The 27,261-nt window shown below is 41.2% G+C and overlaps 1 protein-coding gene across 1 annotated transcript in view; it reads left to right on the top strand.

Moving 5' to 3' along the window:
* LOC105395838 overlaps positions 1–27,261 on the top strand; it is a 171,569-nt gene that overhangs the window by 92,183 nt on the left and 52,125 nt on the right. The window contains exons 32-55 of the mRNA XM_048628073.1: positions 331–10,951; positions 13,052–13,198; positions 13,706–13,810; positions 14,196–14,314; positions 14,638–14,836; positions 15,966–16,193; positions 16,502–16,639; positions 16,911–17,134; positions 17,785–17,985; positions 18,383–18,553; positions 18,928–19,138; positions 19,549–19,692; positions 20,052–20,157; positions 20,671–20,799; positions 21,562–21,719; positions 22,185–22,316; positions 22,674–22,786; positions 23,238–23,379; positions 23,748–23,911; positions 24,302–24,461; positions 24,925–25,121; positions 25,556–25,746; positions 26,316–26,440; positions 26,928–27,088. Coding sequence (XP_048484030.1) covers positions 331–10,951; positions 13,052–13,198; positions 13,706–13,810; positions 14,196–14,314; positions 14,638–14,836; positions 15,966–16,193; positions 16,502–16,639; positions 16,911–17,134; positions 17,785–17,985; positions 18,383–18,553; positions 18,928–19,138; positions 19,549–19,692; positions 20,052–20,157; positions 20,671–20,799; positions 21,562–21,719; positions 22,185–22,316; positions 22,674–22,786; positions 23,238–23,379; positions 23,748–23,911; positions 24,302–24,461; positions 24,925–25,121; positions 25,556–25,746; positions 26,316–26,440; positions 26,928–27,088 — 14,286 coding nt within the window. The remainder of the gene's footprint in view (positions 1–330; positions 10,952–13,051; positions 13,199–13,705; positions 13,811–14,195; positions 14,315–14,637; positions 14,837–15,965; positions 16,194–16,501; positions 16,640–16,910; positions 17,135–17,784; positions 17,986–18,382; positions 18,554–18,927; positions 19,139–19,548; positions 19,693–20,051; positions 20,158–20,670; positions 20,800–21,561; positions 21,720–22,184; positions 22,317–22,673; positions 22,787–23,237; positions 23,380–23,747; positions 23,912–24,301; positions 24,462–24,924; positions 25,122–25,555; positions 25,747–26,315; positions 26,441–26,927; positions 27,089–27,261) is intronic.

Raw genomic sequence — 27,261 nt, 5'->3', positions numbered from 1 at the left:
CTAAAACCCTTCCTTTATTGGAAGGAGACCCGTGTCCAGCAGTGGGCACGTGATGGGTTGTGACAATGATACTAACTAGCTATAGTTGTAGTGTATCTTCATAGGAAAGTATGTCCACTGAGGTTTTCAGTTGTAATCTGATTATGTATGTACATACAATTTGAGTTTCTTACTTCCTCATGTGTTCCCGTTAAATAATTGAACTTAGGTACTCTAGAGGTACAGGAAACAATTCTTTCAAGAAAAGATAATGCTGTAACATAAGTATGGTAGTAAAATTATTATAGGTAGTGGTCATGAAATAAACATTATTCACTTCTTTCGAAACAGATACGTGCGAACGACACATACGACTGAATTGGACGGACAAGCGCCTGTTAAGTCAATGACCAATGGCAAATCGAACTACACGACAAAAACTTTGCTGTCAGACGATGACCGACCAGACATCAGAAATCTCAAGCGAGTCCACAAAATGTACGAAGGACCCAACATAATTGAGTCCAAGGGCATTGTCCACCCCGAAACTAAGGAAATCTTAACTGTTGGCCAAGCCATCAGCATGAGAATACTAGACGTACGAACAGGGAGACTAATGTCTTCACAGGAAACCAGACAGACAATGACTATCGAACAAGCTGCCAAGGAAGGCCTAATAGATCCCAAACTAGCAGCCAGGCTGACTGGAGCCTGTGGTATGACAGAAGATGGACACGAAGTTACCCTATTAGAAGCAATACAAAGTGAACTCTACGATGCAGAGCAAGGCCTGGATCCAGCGGAGAAGAGGATCAAGGTAACCGTAGACTCCCAGAGGCCAAGCCAAGGAATGAGTATATCGGACGCAATGAACCGCGGCCAAGTTGATCTGGAGAAGGGACTATACAAACTGCCCAATGGGAGCTTCATAACAATATCCGAAGCCTATCAAAAGGGATACCTCATCTATAACGAGATTATCAAAATAAAATCGAGTGCCTTGTCCTTATCCGATGCAATCAGTCAAGAACTAGTAGACAATTCTGGTTGGATTATGGACAGAAACTCGGGTGATAGATTCCAATTAGATGTCGCGATTAAAAATGAACTAATCAATCCAAACGTTAGGGAAGTAGTTGACCCTAAAACCGATTCGAAAATCACGCTTGCTGAAGCGATAGAGCGCAACATAATAAACACTAAACACTCTAAATATATTCATAACGTAACGAAAGAAAAGTTTTCATTCAAAGACGCGGCCGGTAAACGCTTGATTTGTAATCCGATGACCCTCAAAGATGTTTGCGATAATAATCTAATGACGAACAACGGTAAAATTTTGTCACCGTCGAACAAGGTCCCACAAAACATTTTAGAGTCTATCGCATCCGGGGTGCTTGATAGTGATGCTGTAAAATGCGTCACTAACACGACTACAGGTCAACTGTTGACGTTGTCCGAGGCTCTCGGAGCCAGAATCATACTTCCTGATAGTAAATTCAGGGATAATTTAACCGGAGAGATTTGCACGATTCCAGAAGCAGTAGACAGGGGCCTGATTACATCAGTGTCTCAACGCTCAATTTTCAACATTGACGGCTTTAGGGATCCAAAGACAGGTGAATTTATTTCATTCAATACTGCGTCTAGTAAAGGATACCTAAAGTACGCTAATGGTGATATTTTCCTAAAGTCTGAAAGTGGTGATTTTGTCTTCCTTGAAGATTGTAGTAAGATTGCCATAGTCCGTCCAGAAGTATTAGAAATGTTTAATCGTAAGATAGGCGTATTTGATAATGGCAAAGAACTTTCCGTTCTTGAAGCTGTCTTCAAAAAAGTTCTAGACCCTAAAACCGGATATCTCCTAGACGCTAAAACTAAAAAGCCTGTGCCTTTCAATAAGGCTGTCGAAATAAATATGATAACACCAGAGGGAGCCGCGTTACTGAACTCTCTTCTAAACATTACATTGACTTTGCAAACGGTTACGAAAACTGTTAAACGTTACGTAACTGTAACCAACACGGATGTGTCACAAAGATCAGAAACTATAATTACCTTCGCTGAAGCTATTAGGAGAGGTCTTATAGATGAGTCAACACAGACATTTACTGATCCAACTACAGGAACAATATTCCCAATACAACAAGCACTGGATGAAGGTTTACTAGGTGTAGAACAGAATGATCCCCGTGTGATTCAGATTTCTGATCGCATTAACAAAAAAGATTTAGCTCCTGGTCAAGTAGTAGAACTAAAAATAACAAAAAAATCTTTCATCAAAGATATGCCCTCAAGTCCTGAAAGTAAAGTACAAGAGGACAGTAGGCCTGAGACTATTAAGAGCCCGGATCGCAGTACTCCGGTTAGAGAAGAGAGAAAAGAAATCAGAACTATAACGTCCTCGTCGGTTATCACTGAACCTTCTGTAACATCTTTGACGATTAGGAAAAATACAATTGAGCTGCCCCGTGGTGGTTGGAGCCTCAAAGAAGCAATAGAACTCAATCTCTTAGATCCAACTACTGGAATATTCACCATTCCCAACACCGATAGGGTCTTAGACCTTGCAGAAGCAGTAAAAGTTGATATAATTAATCCTGAATCTGCATTAGTTATTAATCCAGAAAATCAAAAAGAAGTCCTGCTCGCTAAAGCCTTACAATTACGCATTCTTGATGACACCGGACGTTACAAACATTCAACAGGTTTGATCACCATGAAAGAAGCAATAAGCCGAAGGTTCATTGTTTTCCACGTATCAACAACAAACGTAGTATTGACCCAAAAAGTTATTACTGTAACCTCCGTAGACGGCTCGCCAGACAAAGTCGAAATAGCGGAAGCTCCTAAAGAAACTGATATTTACGGTCGTGAAAAAACACCTGATGATCAGCTTGTGCTAGAACCAGTTCAAGTTGCTCCGGGAGTCATTTTTGACCCAGCTACAGCTTTGGTGATATCCACCACATCAGGTGTGTCTGAGAACGTTCTCGAAGCTATTGACCGCGGTATTGTTCCGGCTAATAGCGTTAATGTTACTGATCCAAAAACCGGAAAACCAATAACTATAAAACAAGCGATAGAAAGGAGGATAGTAGATAGGAAAACTGGGGAATACAAAGATAAGACAGGAAAATCAATAAGTCTTTCTGATGCCGCCAAGATAGGGCTGATAGCTGTGGTAGGAGCACCTCTTGTTGCTGCATCGAAGGTGATACAAGTTGTTAGAAGTACATTGGTTGCCGATCCACAAACAGGCGAAAAAATGCCTATGGAAGTTGCATATGAACGTGGATTAGTTGATCCCGCTACTTACCAAAGGTATGAACAATCTATAAGAGATAGAACGCCGGAAGCCGATCTGATGACGCAAGATCAAAAATCTGTTGCGGCTGGTGCTGCTATATCGGATGGTTTTATAACGGTCGAAAGTATTCAAAGCAGCTTATCTGCTGAAAGTAGGAAAGCGACCAAACCGAAATCTACTGAAGTCGTCGAAATAACCAAAACTCAATCAAATAAACAGCCTCAATATAGCGTGACAGTTAACAAAAAATCGCCCAGCACGGATGTGCTTGAGTCTAAACCAATTGTACTTCAAAAGCTTCGTAAACGAGTAATTGAACCTGCAGAAGCTGTAGAAAAGGGTTTGATCGATGTTGACACAGCCAAAGTATTAGAAAGCGTTAAAGCATACAAAGATAAAAATGGCCAGCCGATAACATTAGATAAGGCAATAGAATTAGGAATAGTTGATGAAAACAAGGGCAAAATAGTAGATCCCATTCACGGCGATGTTGTGACCATCAAGGTTGCCTTGAAAAGGGGAATACTGGATGGCGAAGGTCAAGATGAGGTTTTGATTCCATTGTCTAAAAGCTTGTCAATTGTAGAAGTTTTAGAGCAGGGCCTCTTAGACCCTGCTACTGGTAAGATTATTCACCCTGAAACTGGAAGCTTACTGACATTAAGAGAAGCTATAATCTGTGATATTGTTGATCCCTTATCTAGTGTTACTGTTGCACCCGGTAAAACCATAACTTTGGGTGAAGCTATTGAAAAAGACATAATTGATCATGATAAAAATGTTATCAGGTCCAGTGACGGTCCGTTAGATCTAGTTACTGCTGTCAATTGCCAAGTCTTCCCTGACACCAAAACTTCTGCATTTATAGATGAAATCCCACCTGCAGCTATGACACTTTCAGTAGCAATACAGCATAAAATTGTGGAGCCTACTACAGGTCAAATTAGACACCCACTTACAGGTGAAGCTATTGCTATGGGCGATGCCATTAAACACGACTTCATAATGGCAATTCCTTATCCGCAGTCTTCCCAAACATTGACTTTAGAAGAAGCCATGGATAAGGGAGTAGTTAATCTTAAAGAAGGAACCTTCACTGACCCCTCAACTAAACAAACGTTACCCTTAGATAAAGCTTTTGAACAGGGCTTACTAGCTATTAAACCCAACGCAGATGCTATGGCAAACACAGGTGCTGTTACAACTATTACAGAAACATTCACTTCTCAGCATACTGTTACAACTAAGATGATTGAGTTGTTAGCCGATTATGTTTTGGTTAGTTCAAATGAGGTACAAAACACTAAGACAGGTGAAATTATGTCTATAGACGAAGCTCGAGACAAAGGCATTGTCAGAGATGAACAAACAAGTAAAGAACAATTTCTCACCAGTGACACTAACATCAGTTTTGAGGATGCTCTTAACTTTGGATACATTAATATTGAAACCGGTATTTTCACCCATCCAAACACTGGTGAGACCATGCCTATTTCTGAAGCCGTCAGCACTGGTATACTAAATACGGTTGCTTCTGAACCTTCAAAACAAACAGATCAAAAAGAAGATTTCCAAATGCTTGATCTTAATGAAGCATGTACCCTTCTATTCGATGAAAAGACACAAAAATTCAGAGATCCTGAATCTTCTAAAATGCTCACTTTAAAGGAAGCTTTAGATAAAAAAGTAATAGATCCTGAGAGTATCATTTATAATATTGAAGCTAGCAAACCTGTGACACTGCGTGAGGCAGTAGAATCAGGGCTCATTGACAAAAAAACTGGAAAAGTAAAAGAACCTAAAACTGGAAAATCTATAGATGTTAAAAATGCTGCTAAGATGGGTTTAATCGCAGTAGTAGCTGCTCCAGTTTTAGCTGGTATGGCAGTAGTAGAAGGCGCTAAAGCTGTTAAAAGCAAGTTAATGAAATCAAAGGAAGAACAAAAGGCTGTTGAATCTCCAAGCCGAATTATTTCATCTGCCAAACAAGTTGAAGTTGCTCAAAAAGCAGAGGAAGATAATTCAATAAAACAGAAAAGATTGCCTATGGAATCGATATCTGAGAAAACACCTAGTATCAATAAAACAGTCGATGCCAAGACAATAAAATTAGGTGAAGGTGATAAGGATGCTAGACCGGATGTAAAATTACCAAGTGAGATACCGAAATCTTCACATGATACAAATGTTGCTGTCAGAGAGAAAACTTCCACTCTGTCAGACAAAAAATCAAAACCTGCTGAAAAGACCCTCACTGAAGACGTACATAAACTCTCACAGCAACAATCAGATTCTGCGCAAAAGACGTCTAACAAAGAAAAGTCACCAGAATCAGATAAAAAGTCAATAGCTGATAAACCAACTGTTGTTGCTGCTAAAACGAAAGTAACCGAGATGTCACTTGATAAATCTGAACCTCAAAAATCAATTATAGCCTCAAAGCCTGTTACACAACAAGTGCGTGAATCATCGCCAACTGGTAATGAAGTCACAACAACTACCGTGACTACGATTGGTCAAAGTAAATCAACTGATTCAGAACCTAATGTCATTGTTCAAGAAATACGTGACATTACACCTGAAGGTGAACAAATTACCACAATCATTACCCAAACAACACATTCTGAACCTGATGAATACTTCTCAGAAGTAACTAAGACCACAGTGACTACAGCATCCACAGTGACGACAGTTGAAATTAGCCAAAGTGAGTCTAGCTCATACCAAGTTGTTACAGAAGAAAGTATTGGTTCTAATAGCTCATTTAAAATTGTCACTGACGGCGATGATGACCAAGTTGACAAAGCTTTAGTAACTACAGACATTGCTATTAAATCTGAACAAAGTGAGCGAGAGGCACCTTTGATGAACCAATATAAGAAGGAGGATCTTATAAAACCAGTTTCACAGTCGATTAAAACGTCTGAAATAAAATCACCACAAGAAATGAAAGCGTCAACAGTCGTAGAAATAGCCCCTGGTGTTATTTATGATCCTAACGATGCTCTTGTAATAACAAGTCCATCTGGTGTACCTGGAAATATTTTAGAAGCTGTTAGCAAAGGTGTTTTACCACCTGATACCGTAAAAGTTACAGATCCAAAGTCTGGAAAAGAGTTGAGTCTTAAAGAAGCAATGAAAAAAGGTTTAGTCGATAAGAAAACTGGGGAATACAAAGACAAGTCAGGAAAGAAAATAAGCTTTTCTGATGCCGTTAAATTTGGGTTAGTAGCAGTAGTCGGTGCTCCAATACTAGCCGCTGCTAAAGTTGTAGAAGTTGTTAAGAACTCGGTGGCTGACCCTAAAACTGGTCAAAAAGCTGAAGTTTCTAAACCTGTCGATAGGTATACCGTACAACCATCAAAACAACCACAAAATGAAAGTAAACCCGATCTTTCCTCCCCTGAATTGCGAGCACTAGACCTACAAAAAACGTCGCCTGTACATCACGATCTTAAAACTTCTACTGCTCTGTTACTTGATGCAGAACGGCAACCACTTAACGTCATCGAAGAGATCACTGAACAAAATGTTGTCAAACCTAGACCAGAATACATGCAAATACAGTATGAAAGTATTTTACTAATCGATGCCATCACACAGGGTAAAATTGAACCTAAAGTTTGTAGGATTCTTGTTAATGGCATAGAATCGCCATTGACGGTCCAAGATGCTTTAGAGCAACAGCAAATTAGCAAATACACACCCGTCGACGTTGTTTCGAAAAATTGCGTGATTGTTAAAGAACCTAAACCGAAGTATTCTATTTCTATTTCACAAAAACTTTCACCTGAAGAACTGTCTGAGTTAGGCGTTTACGACATTGAAAGACAAGTTTTCTTAAACCCAGAAACCGGCGCTAAAATATCTTTTGAGGAATTAGTCTATGGCCTTCAAATATTCGACCCTGAACAAATATTAGTAAAAGATTTAAGCTCTAAATCTGATAAATACATTCCATTCGATCAAGCCATGGCAAGAGTCCTTATTGACAAATCTACCGGTCATATGGTTAATCCAAGAAGTGGCAAACGAGTGCCTTTCTTAGAATGTGTGCAACTAGGCTGGATTGTAGAAAAACCGGAAGATGTCTGTATTCAGGAACAAATTGATATCAAAACAGCGTTAGAACAAGGATTATATAATCCCGAAACCGGAGAAATTAAAGACGTTAACACTGGTGAACTAGTGCCCATTGGCACTGCTGTAGAAAAGGGGTTAATAGATCAAGAATCGTTACTGATTAATGTTCCCCATTCGAAAGAACCGATTATTCTATCAGATGCAATTGAACGAGGTATCGTTGAAATCCGTGATGGTGTCATAACCATTATCGAAACGCATGAGGTGATTGAAATTTCAGTAGCAATCCAACATGGTTTAATTACAGTAGCTCGAACACCGATCTCAATTGAAGCTGTTGTTAGTAGCAATTTATATGAACCAGAAAGTGGTAAAATTAAAGATTCAATGACACAACAATTAGTTACAATAGCTGATGCTGTAAATAGGAATATTGTTCACCCAACAATTTCAGAAATAAAAGATACTGGATTAGAAAAATTCGTGCCACTCTCAGAGGCTCTAGACACAAAGCTTGTTCATCCAGAGACAGGTAAAATTAAAGATAAAAAGACTGGAAAAGACATTCCACTAGATGATGCATTGAAAAGAGGATTAGTTGCTACAAAATCAATTACATATTCTTTATTTGATGTCATAGAACTAGGTTACTATTCGCCGAATAGTTGTAAAATTTTGGATCCAAGAACTGGTGAAACTATTACTTTAGGTAAAGCTATTGACAACAAGCTCGTTGATCCAAGTGACGTTAAAATAAAAGATGACAAGGCAGAAGCAGTAGTTGCATTTGACCAAGCTGTCAAATCAGGTATTATTGATTTAGAAAAAGGTATTTTGACATCGCCTGTCTTAAACCTTAAAGACGCGAGCGAAAAGGGCTATTTACTAAGTGACAAAAAACCATGGACTTTGCAAGAAGGTTTAGTACAAGGCTTTTATGATCCAGAAACTGGTCTGCTCACAATCAAAAACGTTACAATGACCCTGGAAGACGCTATCAAAGATGGCAACATAAATCCTGAAGCTCTTACAGTCAGGAATTCAAATACTGGAGAAATAATATCTCTTAAAGATGCGATCAAAGAAGGCATTATTGATTCTAAGGAAGGGAAAGTTACTGATCCCATTTATGGAGATAAAATATCGCTTACCGATGCATCAGACCGTGGCTTAATCGTGCCAGCTAAGAGAAAGCTTAGTTTGCCCGAAGCCGTATTCAAAGGATTCTATGATCCAAAAACGGGTAAAATCTCTCACCCGGATAGCAAAGAGAAAATACAAACTGATAGGGCTATCAGAAAACGATTGTTAGACCCCCAATCCACTATTGTGCACGTAGGAGGTAAGGTAATTCCATTTGAATTTGCTGTAGAAAGAGGTATTGTTGACGGTAGGACCGGAACAATTAACGTAGGAGAAGAGAAAGTAGATTTCCGCGAAGCATTTGAGAGAGGAATATTGGTAGAAGTGCGTAAACCTCTTTCACTAATCGAAGCGATTGAAAAGGGCATTTACAACGAAATTACTGGTCTTTTTATGGACCCACAAAGCGGTAAGAAGTACACTCTCGACGAAGCAATTAAAATGAGTCTCGTAGATCCGCATTCTGTTCACATTCAGGACAACAGATTAGGTAAATGGGATAAAATAACATTACCAGAATCTATCGAAACAGGTGTAGTTGATAACAAGAGCGGGAAAATTAAGAATATCAACAGTGAAAACGAAGAAATAAGTCTTAAAGAAGCATTTGAAATAGGTTTGCTTGTAGACAGTAAAGCTTCGATTAGCTTACAAAGGGCATTACATCAAGGACTTTACGAGGACAATACAGGAAAGATCATTGACCCCGCGACGAACCGTAAGATTACGCTTCACGAATCTATTAGGCGATCTATCATTAGTCCTAAATATCTCTGCTATTTCGACAAAAAGTCTGAGAAACCTTTAACACTGGCTGAATGCTGCCGTAGCGGGGTGGTCGACAGACGAAGTGGAAAGTTCAATGAACCAGGTTCAGACGTGCCAATTACTCTATCTGAAGCCATGAGCTTAGGCCTCATTGTTGATATTGAAAGTGCCGGATTCTCATTATATGAAACCCTTGCTATGAACATGTACGACATTACAGAACTAGTATTCGTCCATCCAGTAAATGATAGAAAACTTTCTCTCAAAAACGCTATTGCCGTAGAACTTATCAACCCTGAAACTTCATTGGTCAAAAACATTCCCACAAGTAAATACATAACTTTAGTTGAAGCCATCAAATCAGGTATTGTGGATGAAAATGCCAGCGTCTATGTTTTACCAAATGGCAATCAAATAAATCTGCTAGATGCTAAACATCGTGGCCTTATTGTCACTGCCAAGAAAGGTCTGAGTCTAGAAGAAATAATTAGAAACGGACTATTCAGGGCGGATAATGGCAAGATCGTTGATCCCACTTCAAATGAGTACATGGATATTAACAAGGCTATCGAAACTGGCTTATTAAAGCCGGAAATGACTGCTGTAAAAGACAGCTTCGCGAATAAGTACAAACCTCTACCAATAGCGATACAACAAGGTGATGTAGATGTTACTAAAGGTAGGGTGTTAGACACAAAGGCAAAGAAAAGCTACAGCTTAGACATTGCTTTTGATAAGGGCTTACTAGTAACAGTGGTCCAACCAATCACGTCACAAAAACTAAGTCAGCGACACGTCTCTGACTCCTCCGCTACCAAGGAGGCAGTGCTTAGAGAATTCACTTTGGATGAAGCTATCAAATACGAGTTCATTAACCCAGACACGGCTGTTATTAAAGACCCTCACAAAAACAAATACATTCCATTATCATTAGGCATATCCGAGGGCATCATTGATAGGAACACTAAAGGCTCGTTCGATCCTCAAAGTGGTAGGTCTCGTACTCTCTGCTTCAATTTCGAAAACGGTCTAATAGTGTACGTACGCGTGCCTCTGACGTTTGAGCAAGCGGTGGAACAGGGCTACCTTAACATCACTACCGCTCGCTTTACTGACCCACATTCCAACGAAGTACTAACAATTAAAGACGCGGCCACATTAGGCTATATTGATTCGGACACGGCGCTCATAAAAGATAATCTCAAAAAGAGGTTAGTCAAACTCCCGGAGGCATTCAGAAAGGGTCTGATGGACGCCGAGAAGGGTAACATTTTGGACACTGAAACGTCTAAACTGAACACTCTGCCCGCGGCAATCGAGAGTGGACTGCTCATGACACCCAAGAAGAGCTTCTCCCTCATTGAGACCATCAACTTTGGCATCTACAACCCCACGACTGGGGCTTTGAACGATCCGTTCATTACTACAAGCGTCATTGACAGAAAGAGATTGAATCTTGACGAAGCTATAAGCCAAGGCATCGTAGACCCATCCAGTACGGTCGTCAAAGAGCCAAACTCAGGAAAGATAGTGCCATTGACACAGGCGATAGAACAGAAGTTAGTCGACCCCGTAGCAGGACGGCTAATCACGAACCCAGAAAAAGGCATCAGCCTTGATTTGGTCAAAGCTCATAAGAAGGGCTACTTGCTGCCAGCAGAAACGAGGGTGAGTTCCTTTATTTATTTCCATATGTGTGCTTCATCAAGCAGAGGTGTCGCTTAAACTTCCTACCTCCTCTTGCGGTGATCTTTTGCAAACTGTCTAAAAGCGTTTGGCTTACAACCATCAGCATGGCACGACACTTAGGTACATTACTGTTTGAGATTGTGTCGATTCATGGGTTTCTTAACCATTAAGACTGGACCTGCTGCAGTGTGATCCTTACACTTAACAAAATATACATAAGTTATCAACATTTTAAATAAACATAAGGTATTTTAGTCAATTTATTATTACACTCGAGTAGTTAAAGTACTTATTCGATAGAAGCTTATGGTAAATGTTAAGCAGATGTGCTTTAATTATTACACATTATTGTAGTTAATTTTTTATTTCGTATTTTGTGTCGTCTTTAGACGCTTAAGTTTAGGTTAAGAAGCTTGGCACCTTTCTTGGGACTTTATGAAGTCTAATTCACAATTTAAAGTCTACAGGTAAGGTAGCCAAGCAAAAAGAGCTTATATTTACAATGTACTAAGGCTCGATGTATGTTGTTTTTATTTACAGTGGTTGCCTGCGATGCTAAACAACCCTTTTGAGCTAAATCGTGAATGCTTGCCTGTGAGGGATACATTAACGACGAAACTACCATCACTGTTCGCCTTCCTAACCCCCATTTTCATATTGTGCTAAGACAAAATATCAAGGTCTTAAAGGGTGGTAAAACAGCCAACCATTCAAGACCTAAATGTCCATGGTTTTCGCTTGAGCTTCATCAATATGTTTGCCTCCCATGGCATGTCTCGTCTCGAAACAGTTTGTATGACAACTGTCGAGAATTTATCCCAATTACCAGCATCATTTGTCCGATATACTCATCCCTCGGCCCTATTTCATATAATTTGGAATGCATGATAAATGTGATGATCCGAAGGCGACCAAACATTCACAAATTGTCACTAAATGGTAAAACACATTTCTGCAAACACAGACATTGAAGGTAGTATTTATTTATAATTCATTTTAATTTTTAAAGTTTTCGTTGTCTTTATGGGATTTTATTTCATTTTTTGAACTTTGTGTTTCTATTAATACACATTTATGTTGATATTGTAATATTTCTATTTACTCCTTCTTTTTTAACACATTTATATTTGAAGTAAAGTCTCATTCTTGTTTTATGTAATTTTTTGTCCATGTACTAGTTACATTTCATACAATTACATTTAATTTATTTTTACTTTATTTTTCATAATAAATAATTAAAGAAAAAACAATTCTTACCAAGTTTCAGATACAGCAGGTACTCTTTACCATATTTTTTTACTAAAAACAAAATTAACTCTAATGAAAACATAATTTTAAGAACCTAATAATGTTATCAATTTTGAAAACCTAGTAGGCGGCAAAAACAATTGGACAAATTATTAAATTTGTTTTTGTCGTTTACGAAGATCGTTAGTTTCACAGCTTGCATGTATCGCTTTGCATGAGTATTCTGTATCTCCTACGCAACAAGTTGGACTGGTTGTGTCGCTATCTTCATCATTTTGTGTATTGGCTGTAAATATATCGGTGTGCATTTGTTTCGGCGTTCAATTGTTCGTATCTTGCTTGTGTTAGTCCTGTGTTGTCTTTAGTCCTTGCTTCTTTATTTACAGGTATATCTTTGGGAAATATTTTCATTTATTTTATTATACTTGGGATATCTATTTTATTCTATATGCATGTTCAGGTTGCATTATTGAAAATCTAGATTTGTCTATCAGTTTATTAATGTTAAATCTTCTAATTTATTTCTGTAATTCACAATTTTAAAATACCTACAATACCCAAATTTATGAACAAAATGTATAACTACTCTTACTGTAAATACTTTCAAAGAATGTGCATCCCTGAAAAAAAAGCACGAGATTGCTGAATGTGAAACCAAAACCTAAAATTAAATTGCACAAGGTTTGCAAAACGTAGCTTAGAAAAGCATTGTATATTTGCTGAGTAGTTCTAGGCAGTGCACTTTGACAAGCCCGCAACGGGCTTCGTAAACGCGGCTGTAACGTCAGTTGAAGACCATAGACTAATTAGATTTTGTTTTCGAATGTGTAGCAAGCAGTTGAAGAGAAGTACCGCCTATGCGATGAGACTTTGTCCAAGTTACTGGAATGGATTGCCGGAATCGAAGAGAGGCTGGCCAACCAAGACTCTGTCAAAGAGGACATGGACGAACTTCGCAACCAAATCAATATTCTGAAGGTCAGTATCTAATATTACATAATGTAGGTACTCGTAGTTTGAATAAGTCCACACCACCTATAAAGTGATAGGTACAATTCCCAATTGTAATAAGTTAATAATACTTTCTGTAGTCTACCAGTAACGGAAGGCACCAGACGTGTACTAAGTTTTACGTACAGCTTTTATCAGTTTTACTGAAATATAAACCGAAGATAGTTATAATTATATTCAATTGTTATTATAACTAGACATGTTTCATATTTAAACCTTCATAACTGTCATATTTAGACCGAAATCTACCTATCTTTGTGTTCGAGTATAATTTTTGTACTGTGTCTTGCTTGTGTACGGTCAGGTGCAGAAAAACCTGACCCCCTTTCATAGTAACAATGCTTCTGAGAAAACAAATGAAGAATATGTATCTAGCTATCTATCTACCCCTAATCGTCCCCCCCTCTCCCTAATCTAAACCCTCCCTCCACAGCTGATCAAGGATCCCCTAATCTGACCCCCCTCTCTCCACAGCTGATCAAGGACGACCTGGAGAGCCACCAGCGCCAGGTGTCGGCGTGCGCGGACCAGGCCAAGCAGCTGCTGCTGTCTGGAGGAGACGTGCTGGCGCCGCATGAGGTATGGGCTTTAGATGTTCTTGTTTGAGGTTCTCATGTGAAAGAGACGCCTTTGTATTTTTTCGAATTAACAGCTACTTTGGTTACACTTATGTGCTGTTTATGACGATGAATTAACGTTGCACTTATAGTCACTAGGATCTACGTATCTTCAAAAAGAATTATTGTTCATCCATTAGACTGCCTGGCATTAGCACGGCTGTGTATCGATATGGCACAGGGGCTTCGTTTTTCCATGACCGTTTATTGTCGGTTGCGATGCTGGTTACATGGCTGTACCTACTAGTGTACTTTCAGCATTCGCTAGTTTTTTCCATCGTCATCTTTTCTCTATTCCTCCATTTCTCCAGGGCATTTCATATAATAACTCTTTTCTCCACCACCAGGTGGCAGCACTGGAGCGCGGAGTGAGACAGCTCAAGCAGCGCTGCGACAAGTGCACGGAGAAGTGCGACAAGATGCTGCGCAGACTCGCCGCGGCCAGAGACGAGCTCGGGAAGTTTACGTAAGTTGTGTTGGAAGTAGTTTGTGGGGTGGATGCCGCTAGATGGCAGCACTGTGTAACTTTTGAAGTCGTATTCCCTGCAGTCAACGTAAATAAAATGCAGGTTAACCTCAGATAATGAACGGCAAAAGTAGAGTATAACCAGCATAACTTAACAAAATCGATATAAGCCCCCATGGCTTGTGTTCGATGGTGAGAAAGCAGTGAAGGTTTAAATGAAAAATGCATATGTAAAACCAACTGTACAACGGGGTTCGCACTAACAAACTACAAACTTCTATTTATTTTATTGGTTTATCTTAAATAAACAACTCTCTCCACAGCAACGAACTAAACACCTTCAACGCTTGGATGGACGGCGCGTACCGTTCGCTAGAAGACAAGGAGGGTTCTATCTCCAAGTTGTCCCACATCCCCGGCCAGGCCGAGGAGATACGCCAGCTGGTGTCCGATGTGATCGCCCACCAGGCCGATCTTAGGTTCATTACTATGTCGGCGCAGAAGTTCCATGATGAGTCTAAGGTGAGAGTTTTGTTATAATGTAAATGTAATTTATGTTGTTTTTAGGGTATTGGTGACAAAGATAAATACTAGAGCTGAGCTTTAGGGTTTGTCGCCGTGAAAGGATTAGCTAGTCAATTTAGCGTCAGTGACTCAATGCCCAGGGAGCGCCGGACGTATAGAACGTGACTCAATATCTAGGCTATATTTGATACGTCACTCGGGGAGGCATCTTTGTGCCCCACATAATCCATTTATAAAGGCCTGAAATAAAGACAGCCGACAGTTTTGTAATGCAATGATGTAATGGTGTTGTTATAGGTCTATTTATGTGAAAATTGGTATAAGAAAACGACCTTACATTCAATAATGGACAACATTTCAAAAAACTAAAGCTGCTATAAATCGAAAACCATTTCGAGATTTAGCTTAAAAGGCCACAAAAAAAATGTTTTTGTATTTTTTGGATGTATCATTTTCGAGGAAATCATAAAATAGTAAAAAAGTGCTGATGACGTCATGCATCAGGTGCGATGCATTTTGATGATCAAAGCCTATGGATTTAAAAACAAAGTAACTGTCACTTTAATTTTTGATTGAATTTGACGTTTTATCGTGACGTTGTTGTTTATTTGGGTCATTTTCATTAATTCTGTTCTGACTCTATCTGACTATTTTTTTTATTTATTATTAAGAGATGACCTCTATATAATATGTCCCAGAGCATGCCACCGCCTACACAGCTGAAAAAATGCTTCTGCTTATTTTTTTACATGATAAGTACCTACTTTCCATCATCAGAAATATCAATGTCATTTGAACATGACCCATTTGTTGGTTGGCATGTAAACAAAGTTTAAATGTCACTTGTCAGTGTCATTTATGTTTTTTTTTCGAGACTCAGGCAATAGACAAAAATAAAAACTGAGCCTAATATGTGACGTCACTTCCGGTTTTAAAATAATTAACTTTAAAGTTAAAAATAACATGCAAAAATTAATGTATATACAAAATAAAAAAATACGGGTCCACTAATTTTCTATAAACTTTCCGAATAGCTGATAAAAATATAGGGTAAAGAAAATGAAATGTTGTCCATTTCTAGTGCCTACCTACGAAAATATTAACCCCCTCAACCTCTTCCCCACAGGAATTCCTAACAACCCTCAACGACTACCGCACCCAACTACCGTCCCGTCTGTCCCACGTGGCGCCGCCGGCCCACAGCGCCGTCCGAACCGCCGCCACACTGGCCAGGCAACGGCACAATGAGCTGACTGCTAGGGCCCAGAGACTACAGGAGAAGTTGAGGAATGCTGCGGATATAAGTAAAGCGTATAATGATGCGTTGGATCGCGCTGGGAAGTGGATTAAGGAGGTAATTTTGTTTCTTTGTCGATAGTTTTTATAAGAGCGTAGGTGGGTAGGAAAAGGTATAATGAGCTGACTGCCAGGGCCCAGAGACTTCAGGAGAAGTTGAGGAATGCTGCGGATATCAGCAAGGCTTATAATGACGCTTTGGATCGCGCTGGGAAGTGGATTAAGGAGGTAATTTGGAACTGTAGTTTTTTTGACTATTATTCGTTGTCTTATGCCATCTTTGCAACCTTATCTTGACTTTTCCCTTATATTCCTAAACTAGCCATGTACATTATAGCCTTATCACAATATATTTCTCATCCCCAGACGGAGCCCCAAGTGCGTTCGCTAGTCTCCGAGACGGTAGGCGGCGAGCCCCGCCACGTGGAAGCGCAGTTGTCGCGAGCGCACACTCTACAGAACGAGCTGAGGCAACGAGCCCGCCTGCTGGACACTGCCAAAGATGTGAGTGTACTCTTCATAACTCCTTGTATCCTGGTACTTTTAGCCGACGTTGTACTGATTATAGCAGGGTAGCAGGGTTTTTGTTGGATACAGCCGAGGATGTGAGTACACCTGTGAAGTGTTTATGGTCACCTGGTACCTTGAGTCGACGTGAATGATACTAGAAGCTCCACTAGCCAACTCCTAGCCTCCTCTTCTCTCCTACCATAAGTACCTTAAAAATCATCACGAATCTTCAATCAAACTTTAACCCTCTACTTCTTCCCAACAGGCATGCGACCAATTCGTCAAGTCCCTCGAAGGCAACCTAACACCATCAGAGATCCGTCAACTAGAAGTCCCAGTGCTCGAACTAGAGCAGCGCTACAACGCCATGTCTTCAGCGCTAGGCGAGCGGTGCGCAGCGCTTGAAGCCGCTCTGTTGCAGTGTCAAGGGCTGCAGGATGCTGCTGACACGCACAGCGCTTGGATGCTGAATGCTGAGACGCAGTTTAAGTGAGTTTTTGTTTTGTTCGTTTATAGTTGTGATCATTTATAGCAGAAACTGAGTATACATGACATAGTTTTTGAACTCGCGCGGGTTGTAGTTAAGTACTAACTAGGTTTTCTCAGTGAGTCTCAAAAGATTATGTTGGGTAGGACTGGTAGCCTATGATGTATGTAACAAGTGTATCATTTTGTGGTCTTTAAATAAATAAATATTAGACTCAAAGGTTAGGTAGCTTAGTTGAATTTTTCAGTTTTCCAGTCGTTTAGTTTTGAAAGAAGCAGAAACAAATGCGGTTAAAATTTTAATTGCTAAGATGTCCTGAACTGTGTCTGGCACTACTAGTAGTGCTACAGACAATACTGATATATAACAACTGATAACCATAGCCCAGAAAAATAGTAGTAAAATAGTTTTTAGGGTTGTTTCCCTAACTATCAGAAGGAGGAGTGGTGAATGCAACCCGAAATGAAATGCGTGTTCTTACTTGACCATATTTATTTGCGCGTGAGTGCCAAGTGCGACTCTACAACCGACTGAAGTACAAGTTCACAGATACATAGTTAGTTACATCAATACAAGTGTATGTGTGTGCGTGTACGCCCACAAGTTAATAAATAAGTAATAAACACACCTAACCCAACCTATCCACCACCAGGAACCAACACAAGCCCGCCTCCCTAATCCGCGAGCGTCTGGACGAGCAACTCCGAGAACAGCGCATTCTCCACTCGGAAGTGGAAGCCAAGCAGCCGACGCTGGCCAAGCTGGTGTCCTCGGCGCGGGACGCCGCCACGACGCCGTCCAACGCCAGGATCGCGAAGAAGCTGGAGCAAAGAGCTGAGGAGCTGTATGCTAAGTATGTGGTTTGGATGTTAATGGAGTTGCTTTGAAGGTCCTATAAGCAGTCTTTTGACTTATCTGTACCTACATACGGCAAACATGCTGTAATATTTATTGGGTTTAACAACTACTCTATAATTATCTATCTATCTACTCTGGGTTTAATTTACCGCCTTAATACCGTGTTTCCGTGAACTTAAATCTTCACAACGGTCCAAGAGGCCAGAATACTTTCCTTGGTTAGTTAATGGTCCTTTGCTTGCCCAATAGCAAGCAACGGCAACCATTCGCAATAATAGTATTGCAGCGATATGTTGTCCTTGTTATAATTCTCGCCACCGCTGCTGCTGACAAAAGTCAGTTCATTTATCTGTTAAGTACATATCTCTATATACTTATTAATTTCCCAACAGATACGAGAAGCTCGTAGACCGCTCACTGAAACGCGGCCAGCATCTGGACGAAGTGTCTCACGAGCTGAACACATTCTTGGAGCAAGCGGCCAAATTACAGTCCGCTCACTCAACGCTGAACGAACAGAGCGACGCGAGGGATGGGAATTACGCTCAGTTGGCGCAGGCTAGGTGAGTGAATGAATGAAGGAATGAATGAATGACTGAATGGAAGAATGGGTATCTTTTAGCTCTGAATTAACGAACAGTGACGAATTTCTGTTGTGAGGAGCGAGCGTATAATACCATAGAGCTACCACTGCTCGTTGCAAATCATTAGCTTCAGGAATACTTTTTATATAAGTAACTTTCTATAAACGTGATAACACTTTAAGGACATCTTTTGGGTTTTAAGATCGCAAGGTTTTTGCCTCACATTTCTAATTAATATCCCATTCATAAATTCAGTCTGTTAGATAATCTCTGTCGTTCATGTTACCTCCAGCTGTATGTATTCCTAATAATAAATGTATAAATAACCAACTAACCCCACCCAAAAATTCCAGGGACAACCTAATGCCGCTCCTAGACGAATGCCTACGCAACGGCAAACAACTCGTCGCTAAAAAGGACGTGACAGACACGCACTCGGTCCGAGACAAGATGAAGGCTTTAGAGGGACTTTGGAGGGACTTCAACACGGCGCTAGAGGAGAAACAGAAGCTGAGCAAGCAGAGGGCTGATCAGCTGACGTCGTATGAGGGGCTGAGGAATCAGGTGGGTTGTTTATGAGGGATTTTGAAAGGTAGTTTGCAGGGAAAAAGACACGGTTTAAATAATTGTAGTGTGCCTTGGAAGGATACACGTTTACACAGCTAACAAGTGATTTATAGTTGGTTTTGAAAAAAAATTCGACCTAGAAGACGCAATCTACACTAAACACCATTAACACACATTAAACATCATCTTGAAAGAGTTTACGTTCCCAATGTAAAAGGGTCTTGACAACAAAGTGATCCTATAAAGGTTCCTGTTTTTAGCTTTTGAGGTACTGTCCCTAAAAATTTAAAAATACTTCTTTGTTGAGTACTCAAAGCAATAGTTACCTATAAATATTTTTAAAGTTATCATTACCCCAATCCCCAACACTCATTATTCTCCCAAATCTAACCCTCTCCCCCCACCAGGTCCTCGACTGGCTCAAGTCCAAAGAGACGCAAGTGTCGCGCCTGCAGCCCGTGGCCGTGGACCTGGACGCCATCAAGCAGCAGCAGGAGGAGCTGCGACCCCTGGCCAAGGAGTATAGGGACTACGCCGTCACTATTGAGAAGGTAAATGTAACTTGTATGTAGCGGATATACACGGGGCGGATGTCCGATGCTGATTTTACCATTGAACATGAGTAGCTATAGTTGATTCAAAGGTGAAATCAGGCCATAAATCCTAAGACTATCAGCTAAGACTATCAGCTTATAAAGCGACCACGTGACACACGAATTGCGCATTATTGACTGCCACGAAGAGTCAAACCTCGTTTCTTTGTCTCCCATTTATAAACCTTTTAATGAATTAATCAAACCATTTGCAAGTTATATCCATACCATGGCTAGAGCAAAGAATCGCTCGCAACTTAAGTACCAACAAACACACTCCACCTCCCACTATAACTTAACCACCACATCTCCCCCAGGTGAACGAAGCTGGCGCCATCTACGAAGCCCTGACCCGAGGCGAGCGCGCCGACAGCCCGCACCGCAAGCGACACCTGTACAGCCCCACCAAGAGACAGACGCCTAGTGAGTTATACTTCTTACTAATAATATACAGGGTGTTGCAAAAAGGGTATACTAAGCCAATACCTACCATTCTGATTTCATTACGGGCTTACATAAAACATGATGTACATAGGATTCGGCATAGTAAACGCCCTAAGTGTTAAAGTGGTTTCCCCATAGAATTCCTGATAATGTAGCTTTCTATGTGTGAATGTGTTTTGTCAAATAGATGGATAGACAGATAATTATTTGTAAGATTAACTAGCTTTTCCTAAAAAGTAGCCTATACGTTAATCCAGGGTGTTAGCTTACAACCTACATAGAAATTGCTCCAACCGTTTTCCCGTGAAAGAGTAACAATCATCCATCAGTCAATACTAAGTAGGTAATTTTCTAGGATGTTAAATTCTACATAGTGTTGTTACAAAATGTACAATTGTTACTATGTACATTTGCTTCAAAAACTATAGGCAACACTATCACAACCACTTCAATGTTGACATCGAACTTAACAATAACCTCTTCCATCCCCAGTTCGTTCCCTGGACGGGCGCTCCCCATCCCCGACTAAGAGCCACCTGCTGGCCAGCCCGGGGTCTACTCATTCCGCTTCTAGCGGGTTCTCGTCGCGACGCTCCAGCCAGGACGGCTTCCATCTGGAAGGTAACGTAGCGTGGGACACCCCTGCACTAGTACACACAGCTCCCCCACTAAGAGCCACCTGCTGGCGAGCCCGGGGTCCACTCATTCCGCTTCTAGCGGGTTCTCGTCGCGACGCTCCAGCCAGGACGGCTTCCATCTGGAAGGTAACGTAGCGTGGGACACCCCTGCACTAGTACACACAGCTCCCCCACTAAGAGCCACCTGCTGGCCAGCCCGGGGTCCACTCAATCCGCTTCTAGCGGGTTCTCGTCGCGACGATCCAGCCAGGACGGCTTCCACCTTGAAGGTAAGAGCTGCTTTGTATGTCCCAGGTTTGATACCTAGTCAGGGCCAGTATTTTTTGAGGCGATTTGATGTTAAATGTGTGAGTTACGTGATATCTCCAACCTGCATTTGTTTTAGAATGTGGCAATAACCACCCGGGCTGTGTGTGTATATATTTTACCATTACCAGCTAACCAAGCAAAAATAAGGAGTGGCACAAAACTATCCATCTACATTTATTTATATTATATATGTTTATGATAGTAGAAAGTCTAGCCCTTGGGCTATAATTTTCATGTGGAATCTTTTTAACAAGTTACACATTAAACAACAATTTTTTCGAGAGATTGTTGAGTTTTTTCATACAATCCGATCTTATCTTCATTTCTCTAACCATCCACTATGCTTCCATAACAAAGGTCAACGTTCGATTTTCTCTGTGTTCGCCGACCGGCCTTTAGGTCATTTAATTAACTATAGCTTTAAATTTCCTTTCAGAACTATCCCCGGTGCAACAGCAGCTCTCAGACATCAACAACCGCTACCAGCTCCTCGGGGCCAAGCTGACCGACCGCCAGACGGAACTGGACTCTCTGCGCGAGGAGCTAAGGAAGCATTTGGACAGTCTGCGCGCGCTGCACGCTTTCTTGGATAAGGTGGGGTTTTTGACGTTTAGTTTTACGTTTACGTCTCACAAGCATTCCGGGAATGTTGTTCCTTTATAATTCAATTACCCATTATTGGTATTTTATGCTATCCCTCGCCTTGATCACTCGCTCGCTGGACCTTGCAAGAAGTGTCGATTTTTACTTTTCAAAAGCTACTGAAGTGTACCATGTAATTTTAAGAATATATATCTCACATATCCTCAAGATACCCATTTATTTACATAAACAAAAACTTACCTGTATACATCTACATAACTGTTTGCCAGATAAAAAGAAGCCTATGTATTGATCCAAGTTGTCAGCCAACTCTAACATACGCTGTCTAACATTCTAAATTTCATGAATATTTGACGAGTAATTTTAACGTGAAAGAGTAACGAACATCCATACTCAAAAACTATAGGTATTTGTACGATTAATAGCTTGATTTTAATGTTAAATGATTGTTCTCAGGTCCAAAGGCAGCTGCCTAAAGACGCGATCCCGACGACCAAGGACGAGGCTGATAAGACCATCAAAGCGACTCGCTCAGTTCTGGAGGAGATGTATGAGAAACAGAGCCTTCTCGACTCTACCAAGACTCAGGTACTTAGAGAAAGGAATATTTACATTATTTTATATTTTTTAAATTACTTATTTATCAAACATACATGCAAAAACACTGAAGAACCAATAACCGTTGCTTGCTGTAATGCAGATTTGAAACCCCACATTCCACTCAGGGCAAACATTCGTGTGATGAGTGATTTTGTTTGCCTTATCTCTGAAGCTTTATAAGTATTATACGTAGCCATCTGACTCTCATATAACACAAGCAGGCACCTTCTGCGAATAGGGTCGCTCAAGTTTTGAGTACAAATGCCGTGTGTAATAACTATCCCTAAGAAAAACCCCCTCTCACAGAAGGATTCGCTATAAAAATATGTTATATTCTATTCCCAGGTGAAAGAGCTCCTGAAGCGCAAGCCAGGAGTGCAGGGCGCTGACAGGCTACATGATGAGTTAGAAGACGTAGCTGGACGGTGGAAGATGCTGCATGACCATTGCAAGGACAAGTAAGTATTACATAGTAGATTTTTTTGCATTATAGGTTCAAACAACGCTGGTAATCATAATATAGGGACTAGTTCCACTTGTAATAAATTAATATCGTTATACACGAAGACTATTTAAATAAAATAATTATAAAACTACACAAGTTTCAGTTAGTTGCCATCGACTCAAAATGAAGACGCATAACGATTTTTCTTTTGCTTAGTGTGTCCGTGACAAACAAACTAGCTAGACCAGGGTTTGCCATCGTGGTGAAAAGATTGGCCAACCGCAGTCACTGATTACCTAGAGTGCGCCATATATAAAACCTAAAATATCTCTTCAGTAACTTAACCTATGTATTACATAACACTGTAAGGGCATTCCTGTATTAGGACACCCCGCTCTTAGTAAACCACTGTTGTATGCAATATAACGATTTGTATTTCATATCTAACCAATTACCCCTTCCAGGATCCGCCTAATGGAGGAGATGAAGGACTTCCACGACACGCATGGCAGCCTGGCGCAGTGGCTCGGGGCCAAGGAGCGCATGCTGACCGCACTGGGGCCTATCTCCAGCGACTGCCGCATGGTCAGCACTCAGGTCGCACAGGTGAGACTACTGATCCGGCTCGAAGGACCAATAGATTATTTATACACAATTTTCGCCACAGCAATCTATCCGTCTCCAGCTTTCTTAGTCCAAACAGCATTAAGTCGACCTGATTGCATAAATAAACCACAACCAGCTAGCTAGCTACCTTGGTCGGTATAGAATTAAAGAGAGCTTACAACTCTCAAGCTATGACGTCATTTAATTTGACTTATTCCTCTTCTGGTATCTTAAATGGGACCTACAAATGCCTTCTGCTAAACAAAAGCTGGAAATCACTTAAAGATTGAACTCAAGTTTGAGTCCTCCCAAAAACACCAGCCCTACAACACACAGACTAACCATCCTACCCCCGCCTACCCACCCAGGTGCAAGTGCTCCGCGAAGAGTTCCGCACGCAGCAACCTCAACTCACCCACTTGGAGGACGTGACGGCTTCAGTACTGCAACGACTGGAGCGAGCACCCGATGCGACTACGCTTAAGAACAAACTGCAGGCTGTTAAGGACAAATGGACTGAGTTGTTGGAGAAGTGAGTATTGATTTAGTTAGTTAACCTCTCAGGCGTAGGGACATCGTATGTACGAAACTATAAGGTGGTAGGAACATTATGGGTTCCATTTTATATTCATGATGACTGTGGTGTCTTGAGTGAATATTGACCTTTTGCAGAAGAAGCAATTAAAAAGTCAATAAAGTATATGTATAATAGAATCAAAGGTTTAAATACTCCTCCGTATACAGAAAGTCGCTAAAATTGCTATTGTTAAACCAATCACTCTATGAATTATATTATTTTTGCTGAATAAACTATCGGTTGATTCACCAGCCATACCTAATCCCCCTTCATCAACAGGCTAGAGCTATTCTGATGACCTATAAAGTCATATTCTACTCTAACCCACTCTCCACTCCACAACAGACTTGAACAACGGGCAGAAAGCCTAGGCGCGGCGGCCGACACGTCACGCGAGTTCGACGCGGGGCTCAACCGTTTGCGAGACGCCCTGCAGACTATTGGAGACAAGCTGGATGATGCTGCACTGGACAAGGAGCCGGAGGAGCAGCTGAGGAAGATTGAGGTTAGTTGTGATGATGCGGTTCGACCGATTTCGGTCACGGCGACCGTTTCGAAGATCAGACTCATCGCTCGTGCACTCGCGCGGGCGTGGATGTGGCTCGTGTAGCCTATGTATAAAGTATTATATTGGACATAAGCGTATTCTACATTTAACTTTACTTGAAGTTTAAAGTGCACACGCCGCTGACAAGTTTACCTATAGCCTTAATCCCTACAAATATTATTTTTTTCCGTACCAAACTACATTCTTGAAAATTTGCGATGCTTAGAGTTGCAATTATAAAAAGCGCCGTTATCTTTAGCACCCTAGGTCGCTAATACAAATGCACGCCGAAAGTCACTCTGTATAACCTTCCAGACTAAATTTGGAGCGGCTGTAAACGAACAAAAAGCATATTTACCAATACTTATTTACTTTACATTTGAATAACATCAAAAAACTAACTTAAATTTCCCCCCAACAGAACCTAGAGCGTCAACTAGAAGGCCAACGCCCTCTGCTAGCCGACCTAGAAGCAGCCGGTGCCGCATTAGCCGAAGTGCTCTCAGACCCGGCGTCCCGGCAGGACATCCAGAGCAAGCTGAACGCCGTGTCAAGACAATATGATAACCTGCAGAGGAAGCTGGACCATAGGAAGGCGGAGATTGAGGCTGCTTTGAGGTTTGTTGTTTTGGTTATTTGTTAGTAATGAATACTGCGAACTGTTGAGTCAAGCAGACATGCCATTGACGTTATCAACGATCATCCTATAAATAGCGTGGCATAACTGTTCAGACTTTGCCTTAGCCATTTTAGATTTTGCCTTAAAAATATAGCTTACAAAAACTTATACAAATACATCGTCATCAGCCCGTAATACTTTACAAATACCTCTCTTAAGGAGTGCCACAACGCCCACAAGTCTTCGGCCTTCCTCATTCAGGGCCACCATCGGCCACCTGTCTAAGGTCGTCATTCCAGTTAGCCGGAGGGCTGCCCACGTTTTGCTTCCCTGTTCGTGGTCTCCATTCGGGAACTCGTTTACCCCACCCATTTCCAAACACACTTATATCCCTATTCAATTCTAACCTACAATTTCCCCTTCCACCATCCAGAGACGGCCGCAATCTAGAAGAGTCCGTAGGCCGCACACTGGGCTGGCTACAGACTTCGCTGGGGTCGTTGACCTCTCGCCTGCAGGTGTCAGCTGATAAGGAGATACTGAAGCACCAACTGGAGACCCACGAGCCTCTGTACAGGGAGGTCATGTCGAGGGAACACGAGCTTATCATGCTGCTGGATAAGGGTGAGTTTGGATTGAGGGGTACTTTCTAATTCTGAGGGTTGATACTTTAGGCTGAGATTTTTTCAACTAAAACTTTAAGGTCAGGAGTAGGTATTTATGCCGTTTTCGGGACCGTCTATACTACATGATAATAATATCGTGTAAGGCGTGAAAAAAAGGATGCTAATGTAGCTATATCCGTTTGAATCCCTTGAAATCAGACACAATAGAAATCCATTGTCGTCAGGCGCCATATCGCAACTTCGAGACGCAAAAGGTTAAATTCGTATGACACTAATATAAAAATCAATGTAAGATTGTTCATTGCAATCACAGTTGGTTCCATTATAAAATTTGCTCAGGTTGTCGTTTATTAACCTGGTAACGGTATCTTCACTGATGAAACCCCACCCCATATACAAAGTACTCCATCTAACCATCTAAAAGGTTGTCTGGCAGAGATTGCTTTAAGCAATAAGGCCGCCTCTTTGTCCTATTCTATGTACAAGTTGTATTTTGAAATATTTTCTGTAATGGTACAAAGAGTTACTATTCTATTCTATTCTGTTCTAACCCCCATCTCCCCCCAGGTCGCGAGATGGAGAAGAAGCCGGCCCACCAGAACCTTCGCAAGGACTTAGACCGCATCCAGTCGCAGTGGGACAAGCTGCGCCGCGAGGCGGTCGACCGACAGACGCGGCTGCAGGCGGCTATGGTATGTACTTGCATATAAGCATAAACAATGCAGCGATTACAAGATTTTTGAACCTCCGTTAACGTTGCGTATCGTAAACTGTCACTGTCAAAATGTAAGGCAAATTTGTTAGTTCCAAAAGTGACTACGTTGGCGCTACTTTTTCCATATGTTTGAGTAGTATCGTACAACGCTAGCGTATTGCCACGTTAGCCTGTGATAGGGGCTCTGCATGTAAAAGTAGAAACAAAATATTTGTGGCGACCAGAGAAATTAAAGAAACTAACATAGGACTATGTTCTATATGCTCACTATTATGCTCATAGACCATAAAGTTAGTCTATTCCAGATAGTTTGTGGTTAAGACCGGTAACTATAATTTTCTTCTTTGACATTTAACGTTAGTGAAGTTAATGTCTACTAATATCTACCTATCACAGCATATCCCAAGCCCTTAAACCTTAACAAAACCCTGCAAAAAACCTCACCAATCTCTCCCCCTCCACAGGAGCACTGCCGCAAATTCCACAAGGCCCAGGAATCCTTCCTCCCGTGGCTGACCGAGGCCGAGGGCCGGGCGGGCGCGCGCCGCGCCGCCGCCTTCACCAAGAGAGAGCTGGAGGCGCTGCTGAGGGAACTGCAGCATCATAGGAACGATATCTGGAAGAGGTAAGTGTCTTCCTTTTTAAAACGTGGGTAAAAGCCAGAAATTCTTGGTATTCTCCGGAACGCCGAACTCAGGCAAGCTTTCATCAGCTTCAACTGTCTGACTTCACCAAGCGAGAGGTTCGAGAGCGTTCCACGTTTCAATAGCAGCTTTAGGCAGCGAAATATCACGTCGG

The sequence above is a fragment of the Plutella xylostella genome, chromosome 20 (assembly GCF_932276165.1).
Source record: "Plutella xylostella chromosome 20, ilPluXylo3.1, whole genome shotgun sequence".
In the NCBI taxonomy this organism is placed as follows: Eukaryota; Metazoa; Arthropoda; class Insecta; order Lepidoptera; family Plutellidae; genus Plutella; species Plutella xylostella.
The sequence above is the reverse complement of the archived record's forward strand: the minus strand, read 5'-3'. Positions and strand labels throughout refer to the sequence as shown.